This window comes from Spinacia oleracea, chromosome 5 (genome assembly GCF_020520425.1).
Source record: "Spinacia oleracea cultivar Varoflay chromosome 5, BTI_SOV_V1, whole genome shotgun sequence".
Lineage (NCBI taxonomy): Eukaryota > Viridiplantae > Streptophyta > Magnoliopsida > Caryophyllales > Amaranthaceae > Spinacia > Spinacia oleracea.
In genome coordinates this window covers 30712125-30737118 of record NC_079491.1, presented here as the reverse complement: position 1 = coordinate 30737118, position 24994 = coordinate 30712125, and the positions used below count along the sequence as shown (strand labels likewise).

At 37.1% G+C, this 24994-nt stretch overlaps 3 protein-coding genes across 4 annotated transcripts; 2 read left to right on the top strand and 1 right to left on the bottom strand.

Annotated features, from left to right (window-relative positions):
• The first annotated feature begins 40 nt into the window (after positions 1-40).
• On the top strand, positions 41-2127 carry LOC110776499 (probable receptor-like protein kinase At1g49730). 2 transcript variants are annotated; one of them, XM_056828276.1, is made up of 7 exons: positions 41-351; positions 641-896; positions 1135-1187; positions 1269-1336; positions 1472-1561; positions 1641-1671; positions 1776-1948. In XM_056828276.1, exons 1-7 carry the CDS (start codon positions 240-242, stop codon positions 1811-1813), a joined length of 648 nt encoding a protein of 215 aa, XP_056684254.1. In that variant the 5' UTR covers positions 41-239; the 3' UTR covers positions 1814-1948. The 2 variants fall into 2 exon arrangements, with proteins under 2 accessions (XP_056684254.1, XP_056684253.1); XM_056828275.1 differs by having other exon boundaries at positions 47-351; positions 1771-2127.
• Positions 2095-4868, bottom strand: LOC110776498 (dnaJ protein homolog ANJ1). Its single transcript, XM_021981055.2, has 6 exons — positions 4567-4868; positions 3645-3807; positions 3370-3520; positions 3005-3281; positions 2716-2914; positions 2095-2610 (listed from the first exon to the last, which is right to left on the bottom strand). The coding sequence occupies exons 1-6, from the start codon at positions 4714-4716 to the stop codon at positions 2294-2296; spliced, it is 1257 nt and encodes a 418-aa protein (XP_021836747.2). The 5' UTR covers positions 4717-4868; the 3' UTR covers positions 2095-2293.
• Positions 4869-8676: 3808 nt separating this feature from the next.
• On the top strand, positions 8677-14208 carry LOC110776500 (protein IQ-DOMAIN 5). The gene is made up of 7 exons (XM_021981057.2): positions 8677-9146; positions 9954-10068; positions 10931-11176; positions 12249-12476; positions 13002-13115; positions 13189-13639; positions 13744-14208. Exons 2-7 carry the CDS (start codon positions 9985-9987, stop codon positions 13884-13886), a joined length of 1266 nt encoding a protein of 421 aa, XP_021836749.1. The 5' UTR covers positions 8677-9146; positions 9954-9984; the 3' UTR covers positions 13887-14208.
• Positions 14209-24994: the final 10786 nt, after the last annotated feature.

The following is a 24994-nucleotide window of genomic DNA, read 5'->3' as shown; positions in this document are numbered from 1 at the left end:
TACAAAAAGGACCACAAATACCGCCTTTTTCACACCTACAGACAAGGAGAATTCTCTTTTATCACGTTGAACCAAAATCATTGCATTTCAATGCCAAAAAAAAGAAAAAAAGAAAAAAAAGTTAAAGCTCTAATTTCTTTAAGCCTTGTCCTAGAAAAAGTAAAAAAAAATAAAAGCCAGAAAATGATAGCTACAAATGAATCAAGAACAACAGGACTACATACCTGAGGTCACTACCAATGACAATAATGCCGAAAACTCAAGCTTCTTTCAGTTCTAGAAGAAGAAGAAGAAGAAGAAGAAGCAGCAATTTTTGCAAATTCCTTGCCTTGATTCACCACGGTCATTCTGGTACGTTCTAAACAATTTTGCGAATTTTCAATTCTGTTTTTCCATTTATATTTTTTTGAAATTACAGTTGTTAAGCCAATGATCTTTAGCAGACATTGAGCTACATTATTTTTCAGTAATTAATGTTGCAAAGTGAAACTTAAGTTGATGACTCAGTGATCATGTAGACTACTTGATAATTCTGAGAAATGTAGAACACAATGAGTCAATACTAAAGTTCCACATATTAGTTCTCAGACCTTGAAAGTTGAGAATACATACATGTTGCTCACTTTTGGTTACATTACAGGTCAAGTAAATTTACTGAAGCGCGTCTCATACAAGGAGTTAGATAAGGCGACAGATGGTTTCCGAAGAATCATTACTTGTGACTCTCAAAGCATAACCTATGAAGCTAAATTTCAAGATGGTTCTGTTTCTGTTGTGAAAGAAGTAAAAAGTGTTGGTCAAGGAAATGAGGTATTCCACAAGGAATTGCATCTTCTAGGACGTTTGCATCACCGACATGTTGTAGCACTTAGAGGTTATGCTGTTGGTCGTAGAAGGTCTGATCCCAATTCTTGTTTACTTTTCACATTGCAAGTATTAGAACAAGAATATATGAATTTATAAATTGTAGTAAATTTGAAGCATTTCAAAACTAAATCCACAAGTGTTACTGACAATAGATGATGTTGATTGTTGAGCAGTTTTACACTTTTCAGATGACAAAATGTTCTGAATATCATTTGAGACTCGGATAAATTTGTTCTTTCTGTAATTTTCCTCAACCTCTCTTTTTAGTTTCCTGGTTTTCGAGTGCACTGCAAAGGGAAGTTTGAAGGACCACCTGAATGGTAATACCTGTACGACTTTTTGCATGTTGGAGTCATATATGATATCTCTCTGTTAAGATTTCTGAAATTCAAACATAACAGATCCCCTAAGGACTCCTCTAAGCTGGAAGACCAGAGTACAGCTAGCCATCGGTGTAGCTGCTGCGCTGGTGAGTTAGGTGAACTCAGAATTATGCTTTCAGTACACAAACTTGTTGAGCTTTTTTAGCCTATAACAATTTCCCAATACTTACACTATTAGGATTGTCAGTACCTAAAGGTTATATCAATCTTGCACATTACAGGAGTATCTACAATTCTTCTGTGAGCCACCAGTAAATCACATCTCTATCAATTCGAGCAACATTATCTTGGATGAGAAGTTGATTCCTAAGGTGAAAATGCTGAAAATTATTGCTTTGATCAGAGTGCGTACTTAGACTATCTCAAACATGATTCATTTTCTTGTAACAGCTTTCAAATATTGGCTGTCTCTGCTCAGAAGGTGAGAATTCCTGCTGTACCCGAAAGGAAATGTTCTATGGTGAATTATCCTCTTGATAACATTATGTCAATTTTATTGTCTTGTTCGGTTCTGGTGCAGAGAAGGCAGATGTAATACCTCAATTTGGTGCATTACTACTTGAGCTGATAACTGGTGAATCTTCACCAAAAGAGAGCGCTGATGTACTTCAGTGGATATGTGAACTGCAGTCAAACTTATCCATGCATAATATAATTGATCCAGACCTCGGAAATAGTTACAGTTTCAAAGAGTTAAGGGACCTTCTAAGTGTAGCAAGGTTGTGCATAAAAGTCGACAACACACAGGCCTTCACTATTTCACACATCTGTTGGTATCTTCAAAACAAGTTTGGTAATGCTAGTTACTAGTCTCCCATAGAATAACATAAATATGTAATCGTGATTGGAGTAATATAAATATAGCTTTAATTTCTGATTTGAACTGTTTATCTAATACTCTAAAGTACACATGTTGTCAACATCTACTCATAAACCCACAAGATAATACATAGGTAACAACAAGATAAAAACAAAATTATCCGTGCACAACACTAAAATGAGCTACATTTCAAAGTGATACAATAGTCATCAGATTAAGAAAATCACTGTTGAGCACATTGCACCCTCTGAGCCCCAGGTTCTTCATCTTCATCGTATGCCTCTTGTTGTGCCTGGGTTTGCTTTCTCTTCATCTCTTCTTCAATGTTAACATTATGTAAAGTTGTCTCTTCACACTCATCCAATTCCATATCTGTGAGTGTCATTGATGGCTTTGGTGGGAGGATATCTTCCAATGCCTTGACCTGATCAAGGTTCAAAGTATCAGGAAACTCCACTGTGAAATGGATGTACATCTTCCCCTTCATGAACGGCCTCTGGTAGATCGGCATACCCTCATCATCAATTGCCTTGAATTGATCTGCTCATGAATTCCAATAGGATGCACGTTTATATTACAAACTCAACGAGTATACTGATATTGAAAATGCTGAATTAAAAAGCCAAGTATGTCATAAATACTAACCAGGCTTTATAACTTCTCCTGGGTGTGATTTGATAAGAAGTTGCCTCCCATCAAGGTGGGTCAGCACAAATCTGAAGCCACAAAGAGCTTCAGTGAGGCTCAAAGTATGCTCATGGAAGAGATCTTCACCCTTTCGCTTGAATTTAGGATGCTCTTTCTGCTGCAGGACAAAGACGATATCTCCGGTCACAGTATCAGGCTGCAGAGAAATAAACATGTTTGAAGTGTAAGTAAACAATCAACAATCCATTGCATTACAATCACCGGAATAAACAAGTTGATAACATACTGCTTCATCAGCCTCTCCAGGAAAAGTAATTTTCTGTCCATGTTGCATGCCCTTCTCCACAACAACCTCTAACACCTTCTTCTCTTGCACAACCTTCTCACCTTTGCATTGAGGGCACCGATCTTTGTCATTGATCGTCTCTCCAGTACCCTTACATTCATTACAAGGGTGCTGCATCTGTTGGATCATTGAGGGACCAAGATGTCTGATTGACACCTTCATACCAGTACCTTGACATCCAGAACACGTCATTGAAGCTCCAGATTTTGATCCTTTGCTGTCACAAGCAAGTAGAAACCATCAAGTAAGTAAATGAATAAAGATCAGAACTCATACACTGAAAACAAACCAATGCAACTACTCACCCAGTACACTTGGAACATATCACATTGCGAGAGAGGGAGAGCTTCTTAGTAATACCAGTATAGAGATCTTCAAGTGACACTTTAAGAGGATGAACTACATCTTCTCCTCTCCTTTGCCTTCTTCCTCTGCCACTGCCGCCACCACCACCACCTAATCAACAATCACAAAACTCCTTAATCAACAGTTGCTACATGTATACTTACTTGTATAGGGTTAGCAACCCAAACTTTAGAACCAGGCACAGCTTAACACCAAACCCATTCAAAAGACTTACCAAAAGGACTTCCTCCAAAGAATGACTGGAAGATGTCGAACGGATCATGCATACCGCCACCTCCACCCATTCCTTCCTTAAGTGCATCCTCACCATATTGGTCATAAATCTCACGCTTTTCAGGATCACTCAAAACCTCGTATGCATGAGCTAGCTCTTTAAACTGCACACCACACAAATCATGCCCAAAATTAATATAAAACTTCACCAATTCAACACATAATCCTACTAAAAAGATCACCACTACACCCTTTTCCTATCACACCTTCATAACAAGCCTGCTATTACTCTATTCTGGGATTTCCTCACAATATTCCAACTTATATGAACCTTACAGCTGATTCAGAAAATTCTAATGTATAGTTGATAATCAAATTGCATTTCAACAGCTTCCATCTAAAACCTTACTGTCGAACTATTAATCCAACCAGAAATCGGTCTTCAAAGCTTTTCATCGACTTATGCAACCCTTTTTCTCACCAATACAGACCAATTTTCATAGCTTATAACAACCTTCTTCTATCCTCCAAATTAGACTACTTCCAGAATTTAAACAACAATATACGCTACGCTACAGACTTAGGATATATATCAGAAATTTTATTGAAAAGCCATACTTAAAATCCCTTCATTACCAACAACGAATTAAAGGGAAACATTGATATTTCGATCAACAAGTCCTACAATTCAATTACTACTCAAAAACAGAAACTATTCAGAAATTACGTAAATTAAGCAGAAGTCAGCTTCGCATTATGCATCTCAATACGGTTTAGGGTTACAATCTCAAATCATAATCCAAAACAAGCAAAACTGGAATCCATTTCATCCAACCGATCAAAGTTATCCAAATTCCCGAAATTCAAACAAAACTCACAATTTAAAATCAAACGAATTAATCAATCGATAAAAATCAACATACCTTCTCAGGATCACCACCTTTATCAGGATGGTTTTTGATGGCGGCTTTTTTGTAAGCCTTCTTCAAATCTTCGGGTGCAGCATCTTTAGGAACACCCAAGATCTCGTAGTATCTGCTGTTATCACTCTTTTTTGGCGCTCTTCCAAACATCTTCGATTTTGATTCCTTTGTTAAGAAAGATTACGACTTTCGGGGGAGAACGAACGAGTGCACAATTTTGCAGAGAACCTGTAAATTTAGAATTTTATATATAGGAGATTTTTTAGGGATTTTTTTTATATTCCAGTGTTTTTGGACGGTGATGATTGAAAAGGAGGGAGGGAAGGAAGGTTTTGGGGTCGTTGATGCTGCCATGATCTTGGTGATTTCAGAGAAAAAAAGGAAGGGTCTAGAATTGCTCCTTTTCTTTTCTTTTTTATTATTTATTTTGTATTTTTGTTAGGAATTGGATTCTAGATTGTTCTATACAAGTCTAGGTCTACTCTTACAAAATTCCAATTTTATTTGCTTCTTCGGGTTTTCTTTCCCTTTTCCACCTCACCTTCAGCTGCTCCCCCTTCCAACCTCAAATAAAAAATAAAAAAAGTGCATGTTTTATTAATTTATCATACAAATAACTCTTATAACGGATTAGCAATTTGACTCTTTCGTCCACTAAGCTATTTCTCCCCTTTTAAAAACAATATTGGTTTTGAAATCTGTGCGATGCACGGATTTTTGTTAAAAAGTTATTACTCCCGATTTTTATCAAACCAAGTATTATCTACTCCCTCTGAATCTAAATGTTATTCCCGTTTTCTTTTTTAGTGTCCCAAAATAATATTCTCATTTCTTTTATTTCCTTATTAATCTCTTCCTTGTAATTTTAACTTTGTAATTCTATTGGTTTATCAATAAAAAACTTTGTAGTCTCATTGGTTGGTTTAAGTTTGGATGGATTAATGAGTTGACATTTTTATTCCTTAAATTCTATTGGTTCAACTATTTTGTTTTCTTGTGAAAATGGAATCAAAAATCAATAATTCCCCATAAAACTACATTAATAATAGTTAATCTTATAATGTTTCTTTTTCCTTAATAACCGCGTAAAATGACAAACGGGAATAACATTTAGGTTCTGAGGGTGTACAATTCATACTTCCTCCGTCTTTTAATACTCGCAATGTTTGTTAGTTTCACGCATGCCAATTCACAACTTTGATCATTTATATCTTAAATTCTCTTTATGCAAAAATTATAAAAAGTTGATATTTTGAAAATACACATTGAGACGAATCTAACAAGATCTCACGTGACTATGTTTTATCTTGTATAAAAAACACTAAGAATAGTCAAAGTAGATTATATGAATAGTGGCAAAAGTCCAAACGTTGCGAGTATTAAAAGACGAAGGAAGTATAATAAGTTGGATGGTACTATGCCAAAAGTTAAATATAAAATTAATCAAACTTAGAAAATTGTTGTAAATAAGTAACATTTAATAATTTTATACGATTCCATTAAAAAAAAATAGAATATTTTTGTTGAGTTGAGTTGAGTTCTCAAGGTTGAAACCCGTAAAATTTAAAAGGCTACTCATATAAGTTAAGCCTTGATGTTAAACAACACTACAATGTGTTTAATAATTAAAACGTTTACACATACTACGTAGTAAACCTAGACGGAATAAGGATCATTGGCCATATGCTATATGGTGTTTTCGAATTTACAACCATTATTAGCAAGCCCGAGCCTGACATTTCGAGGGTCAAATGCAAAATTAGGATGCTCTTTGTCAAATGACTCACAAGCCGTTCCATCAACTGCATGTCTCATTGTACCATCTTTGTTCTTTTTCCCATGATGCCATGTCATTAAAGAAGTAGCCTTGGAGCACATAAATAGTCTTTACAACCTCAGTTTTAATGGGAAGTATCGTAGTATCTTATGGGGTATTCTCTTACCATTCATTTTAGACTTTTCTTCCCCAATTAATTTGTTACTCTTCCCATCTTGATGCACCACATATGTTGCAAGCATCCAAGTTCTCATCATCCTTCTAATAAAGCATGCAGACATTGACACGTGCATCAATTTTCTGATACGACAAACCAAGGTCTTTCATTACCTTCTTAGACTCGTTATAAGAATAGGAAAATTTTGATTCCTTTGGAAGAAGATCACCCTTTAAGAAATCTAGGAGCATGCTAAATGACTCGTTAGTCCAACGACCAAGAGTCTTAATATGAAGAAGTTTTAAAAGGGAAGACATTCTAGAACTCTTGCAACTTTCATAAACAGGATCTTGAGAATCCCTCAACAAGTTCTAAAACCTTTTGATGTCTGTATTTGGTTCCTCAACATTACCATCATTCGAGGAAGAACCGACGTTAATGCATCCAGGATATAAAACCTGAATAATTCCAAGCATTTCATCAGACTCGTTTTCATTTTATTCCGCAAATATTATCATCCCCGTCGTCATCCCTATCAGACACATGTTGAGGCTCTTGCTCCAACCTTTCCCCGTGATGAAACCAAAAGGTGTTCCTTTTGAAATTTCCATAAACTAAAAGATTTTGTCTCACTTTTTCTCGATCCCTAAACTCAACATTCACACATTCGTAACAAGGACACCGAATATTATTAATTCCCAACTTTTGAAATGCATAGTTTAAAAAACTATTAACTCTACTTCAAATGATGGTTTATTAACGTAGTATTCAATCGCCATCCAATCCTGACTAGAAGTCATTTTCAAAAAGTGAAAAAAACAAAAACGGATAGAGGACCTAAATGAGCTGTAAAGGAAAAAAAACGTAACAACCTAAATACTCATTAAGTAAACCTTAAGTGGGGATAAACTATAAGTATCTATATATATGAAGTGCCATAAAAAAGGGAAGTGAGACAATAATACACGCTATAGAAATTATAAAGTGATTTCTTCATTGAAATATAAATGACAATTCAAGAGAAATTATTAAGAAGGAATAAAAGAAAAAAAATCATTGTAGTAAAAAGCAGCAACATAAAATATCACACAAGATAAATCAAAGAAAAACACAAATGAGGAAATTAAATTAATCTTGAGATAGTAAAAGGCAAAGAGTTCTGACCTGACGCAAACCAGAAGACACACGAGCAGAAGGCACACAAGAGCAACAACTTTAAAAAAACACAAATCTGGAGCCTAGTCCGCAGTAAGAAATTCCAAAAGCCGAACCTGGAGAGTATCTGAATTCAAGCTGCACCTGAAGAGTAATTGAATTGAGACAGGTTATAAACTAATACTCCGTAGCAAGTATTGCATATTTAGTTAGGTCTTTAGATACATCTATCAAAATGAAATTCTCGACCAGACAATCACACCTGATATATATATGTAATTACAATGGAACTAAGTTCTTCATTAAAATATAATAATTAGATGGTTCAATACTTTATGCAACTTAAAAAGGTCAAGATTTTTATAAATCAAACCACATAAACATTTAAGTCACTTCTTTCCAACTATCGTACTTTGATGAAGGAGTACTTCTTTTTTATTCTACTTTGTCATAGTGGTTAAATTCAGTTTCTATTGTCGATGTCGTATGACTTTTTATTTATGAATCGATTTTACATTTATAAAAAAAATAGGTCAGACCATATTATTTCAAATTTTTTCTTTAACTAAATTTATTTTACTTGTTGACCTTTACTTTTAAACCTAAGCTACTACTCCCTTCGTACCTTAAAAAATTGCTATTTGGTTTGTGGTCCCCACATATTTCTCCTAGTACAACATTATTTAACCAAACTAAAAGATAAATTACCTATCATTTTCTTTTGAATACACCCACTTCTTATTAAAGTGAACATAAAAATTGGGACAATCTTTTAGGGACCAAGGATTTATTATGCTAATCAATTCACATTTCAAAAATTTGTTTTTTATAGTGAAAACAAGTTCAAATACGAAGTACATCCTCACCGTATTTCGTAAAAATCACGTTCTACTCCGTACTCCGTACTTCATATCTCGATAACTCCGTTGAATAAGAGATAACATTAATGATGTCATAAATGATTACAGAAGGTTGAGAACGTAGCCAGTTAAATTTGGTAAATTCGTTGGTGTTCTATGTTGGCAAGGTAACTAATTTCCCAATTCCCACTTATGTACCATCATATTCATCACTCCTGTAAATTGAAAATGGTGGAGAAATTGTTTAATGGAATCCCGTGATTAACTCATTGCCTTCCTTGCATTTGAAAACGACTTGTCATCTTCTTTAACCAAACCCCACCATCCCCACCACCAAACGACGTCGCATTTCATCCTTCTTCTTCTTCTCTCTCTTCTCTGTTAGCCGCTTCTTCTGCTGCCAGTTGCCACCCCTTTTTTGTTCCGCTTTCTTTTGTTTTATTAATTAATTTAATGTTGAATTGAATGTTAATTAAAGTGTCAGAAACCCTCTACTCAAAAATCCCAGGCGAGGAGAGAGAAAACCATCAAAGAGAATGAATGAAAGATAGAGAATTTCCGTACTCTGTACTCTCTTGTCTACTTTGTCCTACTGTTTTATTTTGCAGGAAAGTCCACCCCTTTTATTTTGGTGAGTTTTTCTTTTTAATTTAATTTAATTTTTGCTCTGTGATCTATCGATCTATGTGTTAAATCATGAACTTATGTATTGTTTTTGGTTTGTTTTGTTGATTTGGGATTACTTACTTATTTGTTAATTTGATTGCCGTTTGGAAATGGGTATTTTATGATTACTTGATTATGTTTGAAAATGAGTTTTTTGTTTGTGTGAAATGTCGAATTGTGTGCCTCGCTAGAGAGTAGATTCATGGAGCAGCAGATAGTTAGCATTTGACTTGTGTAAGAATTTGATGTTGAGTTGAAACTTGTTTTGAGTTGAGATTGCCACTTTGTAGTAATTGTTAATGTGAATAAGAGTTGCATTTGGAGGTCTGATTCTTTCCATTACTCGACCTCAACCGATGCCTTTTCACTGGAGCGTTCTGCATTCTTGGCGCCGCTCGTGATAATTTATTTTTATAATTAGCAGTTTACCATTTATGGGTTTTCCCACTGACGATGTTTCTTCTAACTTATTTTTCCCGAGAGTATTTGGAATAATAAGTGTTGCTGCATATGCCATTTGTAATTGTAAGAATTAGCTCTCTTTATTCTTTGAATCAGCGAAGGTGAGAATCACTCGATGTAGTGATGCAGTGTAAGACATTGTGGTGGTTTCTCAAGCTTACACTAATATAAATTCATGGAGGTTCCTGAACAATTTTCCTAGATTATCTGTAGATGAATTTAACCCCCAAAAGGCGATTCATCTTTGTTGCGTAACACATGAATCCATTATGTGCGAAGAAGCTTAATGTTTGTAGTTTTGATTTTGCAGGTGAGGAAAGACTAAATTTCTAGCTCGTGGCATGGGTGTACCTGGGAAATGGATTAAAGCGCTGGTTGGTCTTAAGAAATCTGAAAAGTCTCCGTCCTCGGAGAATGTTGAAAATGTGGGTTTTCTTTTACTTCAACTCTTGTTCTCATTTCTGGCCATAGCCTCTCTATTTTGTCGGGGTAAACCTGCATGTATTTAGGTATCTTTAAATGAAAATTGGAATTATATGTGAGAGAAGACTGTTCTTGTATGAGTGTGAGTGTTTACTTTCTTTCCTAGCTTCAAAGAAAAAGATGAAGAGCATAAGATTTTTCTCTCGTTAATGACCAATTCTCTTAACTCTAACTTGTTTCAAATTAGGTCAGAAAATATCAATGTAAAAGCTTGCAGAAGTTCAGGTAAGTCTGGACAGTTTGGAAGAGCTCAAAATTCTTTACATAAGTGTAATTCAGGCGAATAACGCAGGCTTATTCTTTAAGCCTTTAACAACGTATATTTGTTTTCTGTAGTATTTGTACCAGAAACTTAAATGTGCAGAATATAGGAATGAGAGTGAGTAAAAGAAGTATAATCTCTGCATTTGGCAACAAAGGCCTTTTAGCTGATTCTGGAGGCGCTCAGCTGCTAGTTATTCTCTGCAGTCTGCATTTGATTTTGATTTCTGTGATCAACCTATTCGATAACAAATCATATAGCTAGTCTGTGCAGCTGTGACCTGCCTTATTTGCAAAATAGTGAAATAAATTTAACTTGGAAAAGCAGGAACATCGTGGTTTTTTGGTTGCAAATTTTTTAAGTTGATATTTACTTTCTGTTCAATTAATAAATCTGGCAATATAGCAAAGTGGGTGTGTGAAACTCAATTGCGAGTTATGACTTCTGAGAGTACTGTAGTTAGTACTTAGAGTATGGTCTAATTGATAAGCTTTGGAGTATGACATCTCTTATTTTTATCTAATGAGACACTGGTATTGCAGAGAGCAAGAGCAGTTGGTAAATCTCGCCATCGCAGAAATCATTCCATCCAGATAGATAATAACGCACTTCAAGAAGAACAATGTCAAAATAATGACCCTTCTGGGAATGCGAATGTCACGCTAGTTTCTGACACTGCTGCCTCCCCCTCTACTTCTACCCAAATACCGTATGAAGCTGAAGAACAGCAGAGAAGGAGAGAAGAATGGGCGGCCACATACATTCAAACTGCTTTTCGTGGATTTCTGGTACACTATAGCTATGCTTCCTTTATGATCTATATGCTTGCATTCCGATGTACGCATGTACCAGAACTAAAATTGACACCCCCCCCCCCCTCCCCTTTCCATTACAAAGTAAAGAGTCAGTATTCTTATTTCTTAAGAATTAAGATGATGTAGTGTGGTGGTCATTGTCTTGGTACTTTGCAGCAGGATACATGCTGATCGTGGCACCATCTGCGCTTGCATATTTCTGAATACTTGTTCTTTTTAGGGCCAACATAGTCTCGAGTTCAAATTTTTGAAAGGGCTATGACTTTCTGATGCACCCTTCCTCCCTTATTTCTCTACCACGGATGTTGTAGTAGTCCTAGATTGCTGGTAATGTAGTTCAAATACGAAGTAGCTGATATACAAATAGATGATGATGTTGATCTCTGAAAAATTGCATTAAGAAGGCTGGTGTTTGTGCATAGAGGTATGAGGGAAATTAGCTTTCCTCTCAGTTAGAAGTTATTGCTCTAGCGAGATTGCTCAAGGATCCTAGTTTGGGAACTTTAAATTTTCATGTAGCAGGTTGTTGAACTAACTTATCCTTGATAGGATGCTATTCCAGAAAATGTATCATCTAGATGTGTTATGTGGTTATCACTTAGCAGTATTATGGTCTTATGGACAAGTAGGTTAGGTTAAGAATGAGTATTCACAAATGTTGTTGCTTGGTCAATGTCAAGGTACAGATTTAGGAGTAGTTTTGTTGGAACAAGTGGCTTGTACAAGGATCTTCATGGAATTTTAGAACTTAAAGCTTCTTGTCTAACCACGGTTGGATTTCAGATAAGATGTGAGTAATCAAACTAATACCAGAAATGTACAATGAGTATTCATTGCAAGAGATTTGAATTCATGCTCACTGTGGATTAAATAAAAAAGAATCTTCAAATTGCAGATGCTATTCAATAATGAAAAGGATTATCGCTGTTTAAGAGAATCCTTACTAAAAGAAGCAGTGCTTTATGTTTCCGGATTCAGCTTCCCAGTGTTTTAATGCCTCAACTTAGTTTTAGTGGTTAACTGTAAGCTTTTGTTCTTATGTCAGGCTAAGAGAGCTTTAAGAGCATTGAAAGGATTGGTTAGACTGCAAGCACTTGTCAGAGGGCATGCTGTGAGAAAGCAAGCTGCAATAACACTTCGGTGTATGCAAGCTTTAGTGAGAGTTCAAGCTCGGGTACGAGCTAGGCGTGTGCGTTTGGCATTAGAAGGTGAAACAGAACAGCAGAAAGCTCACCAACAACTTCTACAGGAGGCACGTGTTCGAGAAATAGAGGTGATTACTTGTTCAATTGTCGATGATTATTATCTCTTTTGTTGCTTTGGTTGGGACACTGGCTCTGTTAATCTGAAATTCTTCTTATTCAGACCTTTGTTAGTTTTTCTTCCTATTCAGAGACCGTTGTAACCTTGGATTTCATTTTGTGATTTGATAGTATAAGGTTTTCAAACATGATATTATAGTACTCCGTATATAAATTATCCGACATTTGAAATTTAAAAACAATTTAAGAAATCTCTGTTTTGAGAGCCCTTCTTAGAGCTCAGTTGCTAAGTGAAGTTTCAGAAAGTTCTGGCCATGTACAGCTTATCCTTAGCATGGTTAGTTCATCTCCATCTTTCAATAAATGCTGCATTAGAAGTGAAGAAGCAGTAGCTCACAAATTCATGACAATTTTTTGTATATTCCTTCATTACCCTGGTTCTGAATTTGGCTAGTAGATAATATGACATCTTAAATCAGTGCTTGGATTTTGGTAAAGCATCAAGTGTTTTGCTTACTGTATGTTTATCTGTTCAGGAAGGATGGTGTGACAGTGTTGGTTCTGTAGAACAAATACAATCTAAGTTGCTGAAAAGGCAGGAAGCTGCTGCTAAGCGTGAGAGAGCTATGGCGTATGCCCTGGCTCATCAGGTATAACTCTAGTGATACATGTTCCTAGGTGCTTAACCTTTGGGTTTGGATCTGACATTGGTGTCTGATATAGTGGCAAGCAGGATCAAGGCAGGTAGCTGCTACTTGTTCTGGGTTTGAGCCAGACAAAAATAGCTGGGGTTGGAATTGGCTGGAGCGATGGATGGCTGTACGTCCATGGGAAAACAGATTCCTTGACATCAATCTCAAGGATGGTGTGAAGATACTTGGTAGTGAAGATGCTGAAGTTACCAGTGAGACTAAAACACAGCCAAAATCTTCTGGGAGGAAGCCCCTGTCAGCACAAAAATCTAACTCTGACGAATCTTCAACCAACAAGTCTGCAAGCACCCAAGATGCATCCAATTCAGTGTCAGTCAAGCTTAAGTCCAAACAAGTTCCCATTGAAGAAGCCAACTCAAGACCTGCCGCTGGCTCCCGGTCCCGCAGTAACCCAAAAGAAAGAGTTTGTCTGATAGGACAGGACCCAAAGTCTCTAAAGCGTTTGTCTTTGCCTAATAACGGTACGTTTTCTCAAAAGCGTTTGTCTTTGCCTATAATTGTCGTAGATACAGATTGGTCTTTATTCTTTAGTTACACACTGACATGAAATGTGTGTTGCTAACAGGAAATCAAGGGGCACAAACAGCCAAGACGCTTGCTAAAACTGCTATTAAAAGAAATCCTGGAACACGAAAGCCAATCAAGGATAAACCTAAGTCAGATGGACCTCCTGTAAATTCTGTTCAACAACAGGCCATCAATGTTTAGCCCAACTGCACCTTGTCTCAGTCATTTATCATGGTGTCTCCCTTTAGGTGTAAATATGGAGTGGCATGAACCAGGGAAGGAGAAAATCATGCCACTTCTGGTGAGCTCTTTTGGTACACCTACCCGCCCGGTGGTATAGAGAATACAATACCCTAATATATTGAAATAAGTATGCGATTGGCGATTGGCGATTGGCAAGGACTTGGAATGTGTTGTATTTGTGTGTGTGTTTTATGGTGTTGTATTTATGTAATTGTACCTGTTGTATAATTTAATGTGTGTTATACGAGCAAAATTAGTCTTTGACACTGCCCTTCTGTTATTTACCCAATGTTCTTCAGATTCTGTAATTTTTGCACGGATTCCTTCCACGATCTCGACCAACAGCAGAATCATCATTGAAGGTAAAAATAACCTTCAATTTAGCTTGTACTGCATTCTTGAACATCGTATAGTGCTCGGTAGCAAAATCATGTTCGTCTGTTAAACCAATGGGTAACTGAGTGGAAGTCCCACGCCACAAACCCATTGCCGATCTCATGGCCTTTAGCATCCTTGACTCCTTGAGATTGTAATGAGTACCAAAATTACTACCCTTGTAACTAGGGCTGTACGGGGGTATACACAACCTACCAGACCATCTGGTCGTAGCAGAGCGAGTCGACATCAAGACGAGTCCTTTAGCAAAGTACATCGCCAGCGTACACGCGGCGGCATCTTAATAGGCCAAAGTACTGAATAATACGCCTATAAATACCTCCCTCCACATTCATTTGGGGACACGTTCAATACAAGTGCAATTCTTAACTCGCTCTACTTTCTCTCTATAGTTATTACTTCACCTGCTGACTTAAGCATCGGAAGGGTATCCTCGGTTACACCCCCGAGGTTAGCTCACGTTTGTTCTGCTTGACATGACCAAACCCACCCAGGACGTTTCCTCAGTCCACAGCGAAACAAGGGCTATCAAAACGGCTACTCGGGTAGGGTCCGGGTTGGGTCATCCCGGGTCTCGAGTCATGATTCGGTTGGGTGTGTCGGGTCACAAATAACTAATTGATTAGAAGGTATAACTATTTGATTGCATAGAATAATAAATTGAACATAACTATTTGATTGAAAGGTTGTAACAACCATAATCAAGGAGTTGTTTTAACAATTCAAGCAAAAGACTTATATATTTAAGGGGAATCAACTAATCAAGAGACACAAAGAACCACCCTGCATAAGCTTTAGAGTGGATAAGCCTATCTCACGACCACCCTGCATCCTTGCCTATATATATGCCACAACCAACCTGGGGCGGCAAAAAGAATTTTAAAACAAAATTATTCCAACAGCAGCGGTTTTTATTTAATTATTGATGATGGCATACGGAGTATATTGTTAATTTTGTGAAATACATTGAAATGGGAGGTGAAATTGGGAGAGAACTAGGGATGGAAATATCCAATGGATGATCCAATAACCCGGTCACCCGCTCTAATTAAACGGATGAAAACCCGAAATAAATGGATGAAAAGCGGGTGATGGGTGAAGCGGGTGATGGATGCGGGTGATGTTTTTTCATCCATCACCCGAACCACCACCCGTATATCACCCGATCCATCACCCATTTATTTTATATATATTATTTTTATTTTTGTTTTAAACATAAAAATGTGTTAGTAAATCCATTATTTATTAAAGTTAGTGTTTGTTTAATTTTTTTGGGTTACTAAGTTATGAAAGATGAGAAACAATTATATGTTTCGGTAGTAAATGTTGTATATAAGATTTTTTTGGTTAATATTACACATATTCTAAGGTGGTGAATTTTTAGTGGTTAATAGTTTTCACCCGAATATCACCCGATCCACCCAGTTCACCCGCGGGTGATGGATGGACGGAATGCGGGTGATGAGTAAAGCGGGTGACGGATGGACCGGGTGGAGCGGATGAAAGCGGGTGATGGATGCGGGTGATGCTCCACCCGATCCAAATCCCACCCATTTCCATCCCTAGAGAGAACAAATGTGTGTTTTATTTCATGAACAACAGGTTATATATACATACAACAGAATAGGGTTTGCTTGAGGAACAATAAACCCTAAGATCTATCTAGAATATTCTGGAAATATACTAGGGGTATAATGGGCATCCACATAATATTCATAACACTCCCCCTTGGATGTCCTATATTGAAGGTTATGCCTCGTTAAAACCTTACTAGGAAAATCCCGTGGGATAAAAACCTAGTGAAGGGAAAAAGAGTACATCATTCTTCATAATACGCTTGAGATGTTGCCTCATTAAAAACCTTACCAGGAAAACCCAGTGGGACAAAACCTTGGTTAAGGGAAAAAGAGTGCGACGCGTATTTCTCCCCCTGATGAATACATCATTTGAAATTTTCTGGTGCAATCGATCCAATTTTGTTGAGTAGTTTCTCAAATGTAGCAGCATGGAGTTCCTTGAAAATTTATTCTCCAAAGTTTAACTTGAATCTCCAATTATCCACTTGAACAAATGAAGTGAATATCTTTATTACCAATGCCTTGAAAATAATACCTGTAAGATCATTTGCTTTTCTCTATCTCATTCGATACGTTTGTTTTCGAGTTTCTCGATGCACAATACTTTACCTTCACCTTAAATAGATATATTTTCTTGGACGAAACTTATCCATACATATTGGATATATAAACCTTCTTCCGGAGGTCATAAATGGTAGTTTTCAATCAATAAAGATCAAACTTTCTTTGGTCATGAAAATACATGATAAATAACAATATCATCGTCTCAACTTGGAGGTATAATATAACTAATAATGTTATTTATACTATGGCTCTTCTGGACCATAAAATAAAATTTATCATAAGGACATTACATACTTTTATCTTATATTTTAAGATGATTCATATTTGTACAAGAATTCTTCTTTGAATAATTGAGTATGTGTATTTCATAACTCTTACGTACTCAAACTCCAGGTTGAATTGTCATTTCAAAAACACTCTTTTAAAGTTTTGATAATATCTTATCAATGTTGTGATATTCATATGCAAAACTCACAGGGTTAGATGTTTAAGAACATCATGTATAAGTTCTTCAGAAACTTTTCTTATTTGCAGGATTCATAACATAGTATGAAATCAATACGAAATATTATATTTCTTTTGCAACTAATAGCCCAATGAAGCAAGAATCTCCAATGAAGCAAGAATCTCATCTTATAAATTTCCACAAAGTTGCAAATCCGTCTTACCATTCTTTGGATTCATATTTCTTATACGACATCATAATAGTTTTGAAACATGTTATATGAGATTATAACTAGATAATTCTACATCATACCATGATAAAACATAAAACAATCTAAATGTATGATGAATTATGCATTTACCTATTAACTACACATGTAGAATGTAAGACTCAAATGCAAAACACTGTACAGTGTGGATATTTCAAATCCATAACTTGTTGGACTTCAGGTCCATGAGCTCATTTGATCATTATAGTTATGTCTACATCGAAACAGACATAGATTTACGATCCCCTATTCAAAATCCATTATTTCTCGCATATGCATTATATTTCGGTTTCATCATCTACCAGTATCATCAAAATTCTTCAACATATATTTTGCATGCTATTCATCAATTATATCTGAATACTTATAGGTACCATTCATTTTCCTTCACGGGTCATCTATTATTGTTCAGATATCTATACCACTTCAAGGGTATTTCATACACTATATAATTAATAGTGTTTTCTTTATTTTCAAAAATATCATCAACTGCATTATCTTGCCATCCTTTTCATATAATCACTATGTTGAAACCGTATATATAATCTACACTTCAGGTGTATATATTTAAATAAATATTGACAAGATATATAATTCTCAACACTTAATATATGTAACATCGAGCACTATGACTATAATATACCTTTATGTCTCTAGACATTGTAAAACTTAACATAATTAAGTCATAGACATTTATGTCCAAACATACTTCGAGGACATAAAGTTGGCATGTACACTTTCTCATATAGGGATCAATTTATTGTTAGGTTATGATACATATGACATTTACATAAATCATGCGGAAACAACCATTAACCCAGGAAACATATTATTTACACATAATCATATAGCATAATTAGATGCATACTCTTTGTTGCGTGCCTTCCCTAGCTGCGCCCGAACCGAACAAGAACAAGTCTTTTAGGACTCCAAGTGTCGTCCCTCCGTAGAAAGTCCACAGCACGTCCGGATCCGCCTTAAGATTGACCAACTAGAATCGCCCTTAAGGTACTCAGAAAATTCGGCACTTTTGGGCAAGATGTGTGTTTGATTTTCTCTCAAAAAACTCACTTTTGAATACTTTGAAACTTGTGTATAAATTATGACCCCTAGGCCTTTATTTATAGAGTTATGGAAAAGGAATCGTAATCCTAGTAGGATGCGAATTAATTGGAATTAGAATTCTACATGAATTCTACTTAATCAATTTATCCAATAGGAATAGACATTTAATCATACACTGACTCTTGCAGATTCAGGAATCTCGCATGAGCTGAAACTCACACACACACGGCAGCCACAAGGGCTGCCCATGCATGCGAGCAGCAGCCCACGCAGCGCGGCCCACGCATGCGCGGCCTTGTGCGCGCTGGGCTGTGGCGTGCGTGCTTGCTGGGCGATGGCCTGGCTTCGTGCTGGGCCTTCGTCCGGCAGGCCTCGTCCGATGCTAATTCGTACGATACGCTTCCGATTAAATTTCCATTTCCGGAATCTATTTCCGATACGAATAATATTTAATATTTCCGATTCCGGAATTAATTTCCGTTTCGAACAAATATTTAATATTTCCGTTTCCGGAATTATTTTCCGATTCCGGTAATATTTCCGATTCTGACAATATTTCCGTTTCCGGCAATATTTCCGATTCTGGTAATATTTCCATTTCCAACAATATTTTCCGATACGTACCATGTTTCCGTTTCCGGCAACATCTACGACTTGGATAATATTCATATTTCCGATACGATCCATATTTCCGTTTCCGGCAATATCATCGTTTCCGGAGTATTCATTTCTTGCCTGTGACGATCTTAGCTCCCACTGAAACCAAGATCCGTCGGTTCCGAATATTCATAGATGGAGTATTTAATGCCATTAAATACTTGATCCGTTTACGTACTATTTGTGTGACCCTACGGGTTCAGTCAAGAGTAAGCTGTGGATTAATATCATTAATTCCACTTGAACTGAAGCGGCCTCTAGCTAGGCATTCAGCTCACTTGATCTCACTGAATTATTAACTTGTTAATTAATACTGAACCGCATTTATTAGACTTAACATAGAATGCATACTTGGACCAAGGGCATTATTTCCTTCAGTCTCCCACTTGTCCTTAGGGACAAGTGTGCATTTCCTAATTCCTTTGTCGCTCGATGCTTGCTCTTGAACATAAGGTAAGAGTTGTCATCCTTATTATGTCCAGAGGTGTTCCTCGGTTTCAGAGTTCAACTGATCAAATAAACAGATAATCATAGCCTATGATTCATCCGAGCACGGCCATGCATTTCACAGTTTCTAGCTCTCCGAGTGGCCTTGTACAACTTTTAAGCATCTCATCCCGATTTATGGGAGGACAATCCCAATCTTGCGATCTTGAGATTAGACTTCGTTTGATAGGTGATTACCTGAGCGTTGCCTTTATAGCCTCCTTTTACGGTGCGACGGTTGGTCAACGTCAAAGCAACCAGTTCTCAAACAAGTAATCTCAAATCACTCAGGTATTGAGGATTTAGTGTCTAATAATTTAATGAAATTTACTTATGACAGACTTTCATCTCTTACAGTAAAGTTTCATAGGTCTTGTCCGATACTAGTCTTCCCAAAGTAAGCATCTATGCAAATGATTATGACATTGCCATGTCCACATAGTTCAAGAAACAGAACTACTAGTCATCTTGCATTCTAATCGTCTAACGTTTTCTATGCGTCCAATTTTATAGAAAACTCCGATTAGGGACCATTTTCAACCTTTGACATTCAAGTTCACTTGATAGACATTTCTTAGTCACAGGACTGGTCCTGACAGTCTATCTTGAATATATCGTCAAGTTGAAGGGACTCATCATTTAATAAACCACGAATTAAATGGAAAAATGAATTCCTTTCATTTATTGTGAATGATTAACCAATAATGTTTTACAAAGATTTAAACTCTAAAACTTTAAAACATTAAACAGAGACATCAAAGCCATTCTCCAATATGCTTGATTCCCATAGCTGCAGTGTGCGAGTTGTGCTTCGCTTGCGGCAGAGGTTTAGTTAATGGATCTGATATGTTGTCATCAGTTCCAATTTTGCTTATCTCGACTTCTTTTCTTTCAACGAACTCTCGTAGAAGGTGAAATCTACGAAGTACATGCTTGACTCTCTGGTGGTGTCTAGGCTCTTTTGCCTGTGCAATAGCTCCGTTATTATCACAATACAGGGCTATTGGTCCTTTAATGGAGGGGACTACACCAAGTTCACCTATGAACTTCCTTAGCCATATAGCTTCCTTTGCTGCTTCATGTGCAGCAATGTACTCCGCTTCAGTTGTAGAATCCGCAATGGTGCTTTGCTTAGCACTTTTCCAGCTTACTGCTCCTCCGTTGAGGCAGAAGACAAACCCAGACTGTGATCTGAAATCATCTTTGTCGGTTTGGAAACTTGCGTCCGTATAGCCTTTAACAATTAATTCATCATCTCCACCATAGACCAGGAAGTCATCTTTGTGCCTTTTCAGGTACTTCAGAATGTTCTTGGCAGCAGTCCAATGCGCCTCTCCTGGGTCTGACTGGTATCTGCTCGTAGCACTGAGTGCGTACGCAACATCCGGGCGTGTACATATCATAGCATACATTATTGAACCAATCAATGATGCATATGGAATCCCATTCATTCGTCTACGCTCATCAAGTGTTTTTGGGCACTGAGTCTTGCTTAGAGTCATTCCATGAGACATGGGTAGGTAGCCTCGCTTGGAGTCCGCCATCTTGAACCTATCAAGCACCTTATTGATATAAGTGCTTTGACTAAGTCCAATCATCCTTTTAGATCTATCTCTGTAAATCTTGATGCCCAATATGTACTGTGCTTCTCCTAGATCCTTCATCGAAAAACATTTCCCAAGCCAAATCTTGACAGAGTTCAACATAGGAATGTCATTTCCGATAAGCAATATGTCGTCGACATATAATACTAGGAAAGCAATTTTGCTCCCACTGACCTTCTTGTATACACAAGATTCGTCTGCGTTCTTGATGAAACCAAAGTCACTGACCGCTTCATCAAAACGTATATTCCAGCTCCTGGATGCCTGCTTCAATCCGTAGATTGATTTCTTTAGCTTGCATACCTTTTTAGCATTCTTTGGATCCTCAAAACCTTCAGGCTGTGTCATAAACACAGTTTCTGTTAAAACGCCGTTTAAGAAAGCAGTTTTGACATCCATCTGCCATATTTCGTAATCGTAATATGCAGCGATTGCTAACATTATTCGAATAGACTTTAGCATTGCAACTGGTGAAAAGGTTTCATCGTAATCCACACCGTGGACTTGCCTGTAACCTTTTGCAACCAATCTAGCTTTGAAAACTTCAAGTTTCCCATCCTTGTCCTTTTTCAGTTTGAAAACCCATTTGCTTCCAATGGCTTGGTAGCCATCTGGCAAATCGACCAAATCCCATACTTGGTTTTCAGACATGGAGTCTAATTCAGATTGCATGGCTTCTTGCCACTGCTTGGAGCTAGGGCTCGTCATAGCTTGCTTGTAAGTCGCAGGTTCATCACTTTCAAGTAATAGAACGTCATAGCTCTCGTTCGTCAAAATACCTAAGTACCTTTCCGGTTGAGATCTATATCTTTGCGATCTACGCGGGGTAACATTTCTAGATTGACCATGATTCTCACCAGATTCTTCTAAAGATCTCTGAGTTTCATCCTGAATGTCATCTTGAGCATTCTCTAGAGTTTGTTGTTCGACTCGAATTTCTTCGAGGTCTACTTTTCTCCCACTTGTCATTTTGGAAATGTGATCTTTCTCCAAAAAGACACCATCTCGAGCAACAAACACTTTGTTCTCAGATGTATTGTAGAAGTAATACCCCTTTGTTTCCTTTGGATAGCCCACAAGGATACATTTGTCAGATTTTGGATGAAGTTTGTCTGAAATTAATCGTTTGACGTATACTTCACATCCCCAAATCTTAAGAAAAGACACATTTGGAGGCTTTCCAAACCATAATTCGTATGGAGTCTTTTCGACAGCTTTAGACGGAGCTCTATTTATAGTGAGTGCAGCTGTATTTAGTGCATGTCCCCAAAATTCTAATGGAAGTTCGGCCTGACCCATCATTGACCTGACCATGTCTAGCAAGGTTCTGTTCCTCCGTTCTGACACACCGTTCCATTGTGGTGTTCCAGGAGGAGTCAATTCTGATAGAATTCCACATTCTTTCAGATGGTCATCAAATTCATAGCTCAGATATTCACCGCCTCTATCAGACCGCAGTGCCTTGATCTTCTTGCCTAATTGATTCTCTACTTCACTCTGAAATTCCTTGAATTTGTCAAAGGATTCAGACTTATGCTTCATTAGGTAGACATAACCATACCTACTGAAGTCATCAGTGAAAGTGATAAAGTAGCTGAAACCACCTCTAGCATTTGTACTCATTGGTCCACATACATCTGTATGGATTAAACCCAATAGTTCATTTGCTCTTTCTCCAACTTTAGAGAAAGGTTGCTTTGTCATTTTGCCAAGTAAACATGATTCGCATTTACCATAATCCTCTAAGTCAAATGGTTCTAGAATTCCTTCCCTTTGAAGTCTTTCTAAGCGTTTCAAGTTTATATGGCCTAATCGACAATGCCACAGATAGGTGAGATCTGAATCATCCTTTTTGGCCTTTTTGGTATTTATGTTATATACTTGTTTGTCGTGATCTAATAAATAAAGTCCATTGACTAATCTAGCAGATCCATAAAACATCTCTTTAAAATAAAACGAACAACTGTTGTCTTTTATTATAAAGGAAAATCCCTTAGCATCTAAGCAAGAAACTGAAATGATGTTTTTAGTAAGACTTGGAACATGGAAACATTCTTCCAGTTCCAAAACTAGCCCGGAGGGCAACGACAAATAGTAAGTTCCTACAGCTAATGCAGCAATCCGTGCTCCATTTCCCACTCGTAGGTCGACTTCACCCTTGCTTAACTTTCTACTTCTTCTTAGTCCCTGTGGATTGGAACATAAGTGTGAGCCACAACCAGTATCTAATACCCAAGAAGTTGAATTAGCAAGTATACAGTCTATAACGAAAATACCTGAAGATGGAACGACTGTTCCGTTCTTCTGATCTTCCTTTAGCTTCAAGCAATCTCTCTTCCAATGCCCCTTCTTCTTGCAGTAGAAGCATTCGGATTCAGAAGTGGGTTGACTGACCTTCCTCTTTGCAGATTTGGCGCCAGTTTGCTTAGTTGGGCTGGCCTTGTTGCCACCTTTCTTAGCATTCCTCTTCTTTCCAGATTTCTTGAACTTGCCCCCACGCACCATAAGCACATCCTGCTTATCACTTTTGAGCGTCTTTTCAGCGGTCTTCAGCATACCGTGAAGCTCAGTGAGCGTTTTGTCCAGACTATTCATACTGTAGTTCAGTTTAAACTGATCATACCCGCTATGAAGAGAATGGAGGATGGTGTCTATACCCATTTCCTGAGAAAATTGCTGATCCAGCCGACTCATATTCTCAATGAGTCCAATCATTTTGAGAACATGTGGACTTACGGGCTCGCCTTTCTTAAGCTTGGTCTCAAGAATTTGCCTATGAGTCTCGAATCTTTCGACTCGAGCCAGATCTTGGAACATGTTCTTCAACTCACTGATGATTGTGTAAGCATCTGAGTTGATGAACGTTTTCTGCAGATCCGCACTCATAGTGGCGAGCATTAGACATTTCACATCCTTGTTGGCATCAATCCAACGATTGAGGGCTGCCTGAGTGATCCCGTCGCCTGGAGCTTCGGGCATCGCCTCATCTAGGACATACTCCTTTTCTTCCTGCATAAGAACTATTTGCAAGTTCCTTTGCCAGTCAAGGAAGTTTTTCCCGTTCAACTTCTCTTTTTCGAGAATTGATCGAATGTTGAATGAATTGTTGTTTGCCATATTAAAAACTACAATTGAAAAGAATAAACAAATAAATAACCATTCACAGTTTCTCTTAATAAACTTAAATTCTAGCATACATGCATAATTCAATGTTTATTAAGCATTTTATTCAAGTTATGTGTTCCGGCAGGTGTGAATAAAATGATTCCAAGATCCTAAAATCATTGAAGAACTAAGCACAGTTTGTCGACTTAATCCTAGAACATCTTAGGTAAGCAAAAGTCTTTTGCTAATAGTCTAGAAACTATTCTTGGTTGATAGGTACGTCTAAGAACTTATTAGGTAAACCTATCGAATTTGCCACGACATAAAAGGACTCCTTACTTATATCGTTGAGTTTCACCAAAACTAACATGTACTCACAATTATTTGTGTACCTTGCCCCTTTAGGACCAATAAGTAACACCTCGCTGAGCGAAAACTATTACTAGATTGATGTAAAGGATATCCAAGCAAGTGTATATTTTGGCATGGCACCTTTTAACTCAATTTTTAAGTTTGGAACTTAAGGCTCTTACTATGTTGGTTAGATTTTAAGTGAACTAAAATCCTTAATCATGCAACATAATCAAGCTTTTGATCTCATGCATTTTAAGACATATTTAAAGCAATAAATAACTTAAAACATGCATAAGATATTTGTGATCTAGTATGGCCCGACTTCATCTTGAAGCTTTGACTTCAAAGTCCGTCTTGAAAATCTCCGTGGGAGGCACCATTTTCTTCAAATAGGATAAGTTATAACTAATTACAACTATTTGATGGTACGCAGACCATATTTGAATTAAAAAACAACTTTGGTACTTTAGACCAATTACATTCAAATTAATGGTACGCAGACCATATTTTCTATCCTATTTGGGCCATACTAGTCACTTCATAAC

Coding starts and splice junctions, on each gene's coding strand:
- LOC110776499 (XM_056828275.1), top strand. CDS start 240: ATGACAATAATGCCGAAAACTCAAGCTTCTTTCAGTTCTAGAAGAAGA. Junction 1,337..1,471: donor TCGGTGTAGCTGCTGCGCTG/GTGAGTTAGGTG, acceptor TGCACATTACAG/GAGTATCTACAATTCTTCTG. Junction 1,672..1,770: donor TGGCTGTCTCTGCTCAGAAG/GTGAGAATTCCT, acceptor GTTCTGGTGCAG/AGAAGGCAGATGTAATACCT.
- LOC110776498 (XM_021981055.2), bottom strand. CDS start 4,716: ATGTTTGGAAGAGCGCCAAAAAAGAGTGATAACAGCAGATACTACGAG. Junction 3,282..3,369: donor ATATGTTCCAAGTGTACTGG/GTGAGTAGTTGC, acceptor TGCTTGTGACAG/CAAAGGATCAAAATCTGGAG. Junction 2,611..2,715: donor AGGAGAAGTTATAAAGCCTG/GTTAGTATTTAT, acceptor ATTCATGAGCAG/ATCAATTCAAGGCAATTGAT.
- LOC110776500 (XM_021981057.2), top strand. CDS start 9,985: ATGGGTGTACCTGGGAAATGGATTAAAGCGCTGGTTGGTCTTAAGAAA. Junction 12,477..13,001: donor CACGTGTTCGAGAAATAGAG/GTGATTACTTGT, acceptor TTATCTGTTCAG/GAAGGATGGTGTGACAGTGT. Junction 13,116..13,188: donor CGTATGCCCTGGCTCATCAG/GTATAACTCTAG, acceptor TGTCTGATATAG/TGGCAAGCAGGATCAAGGCA.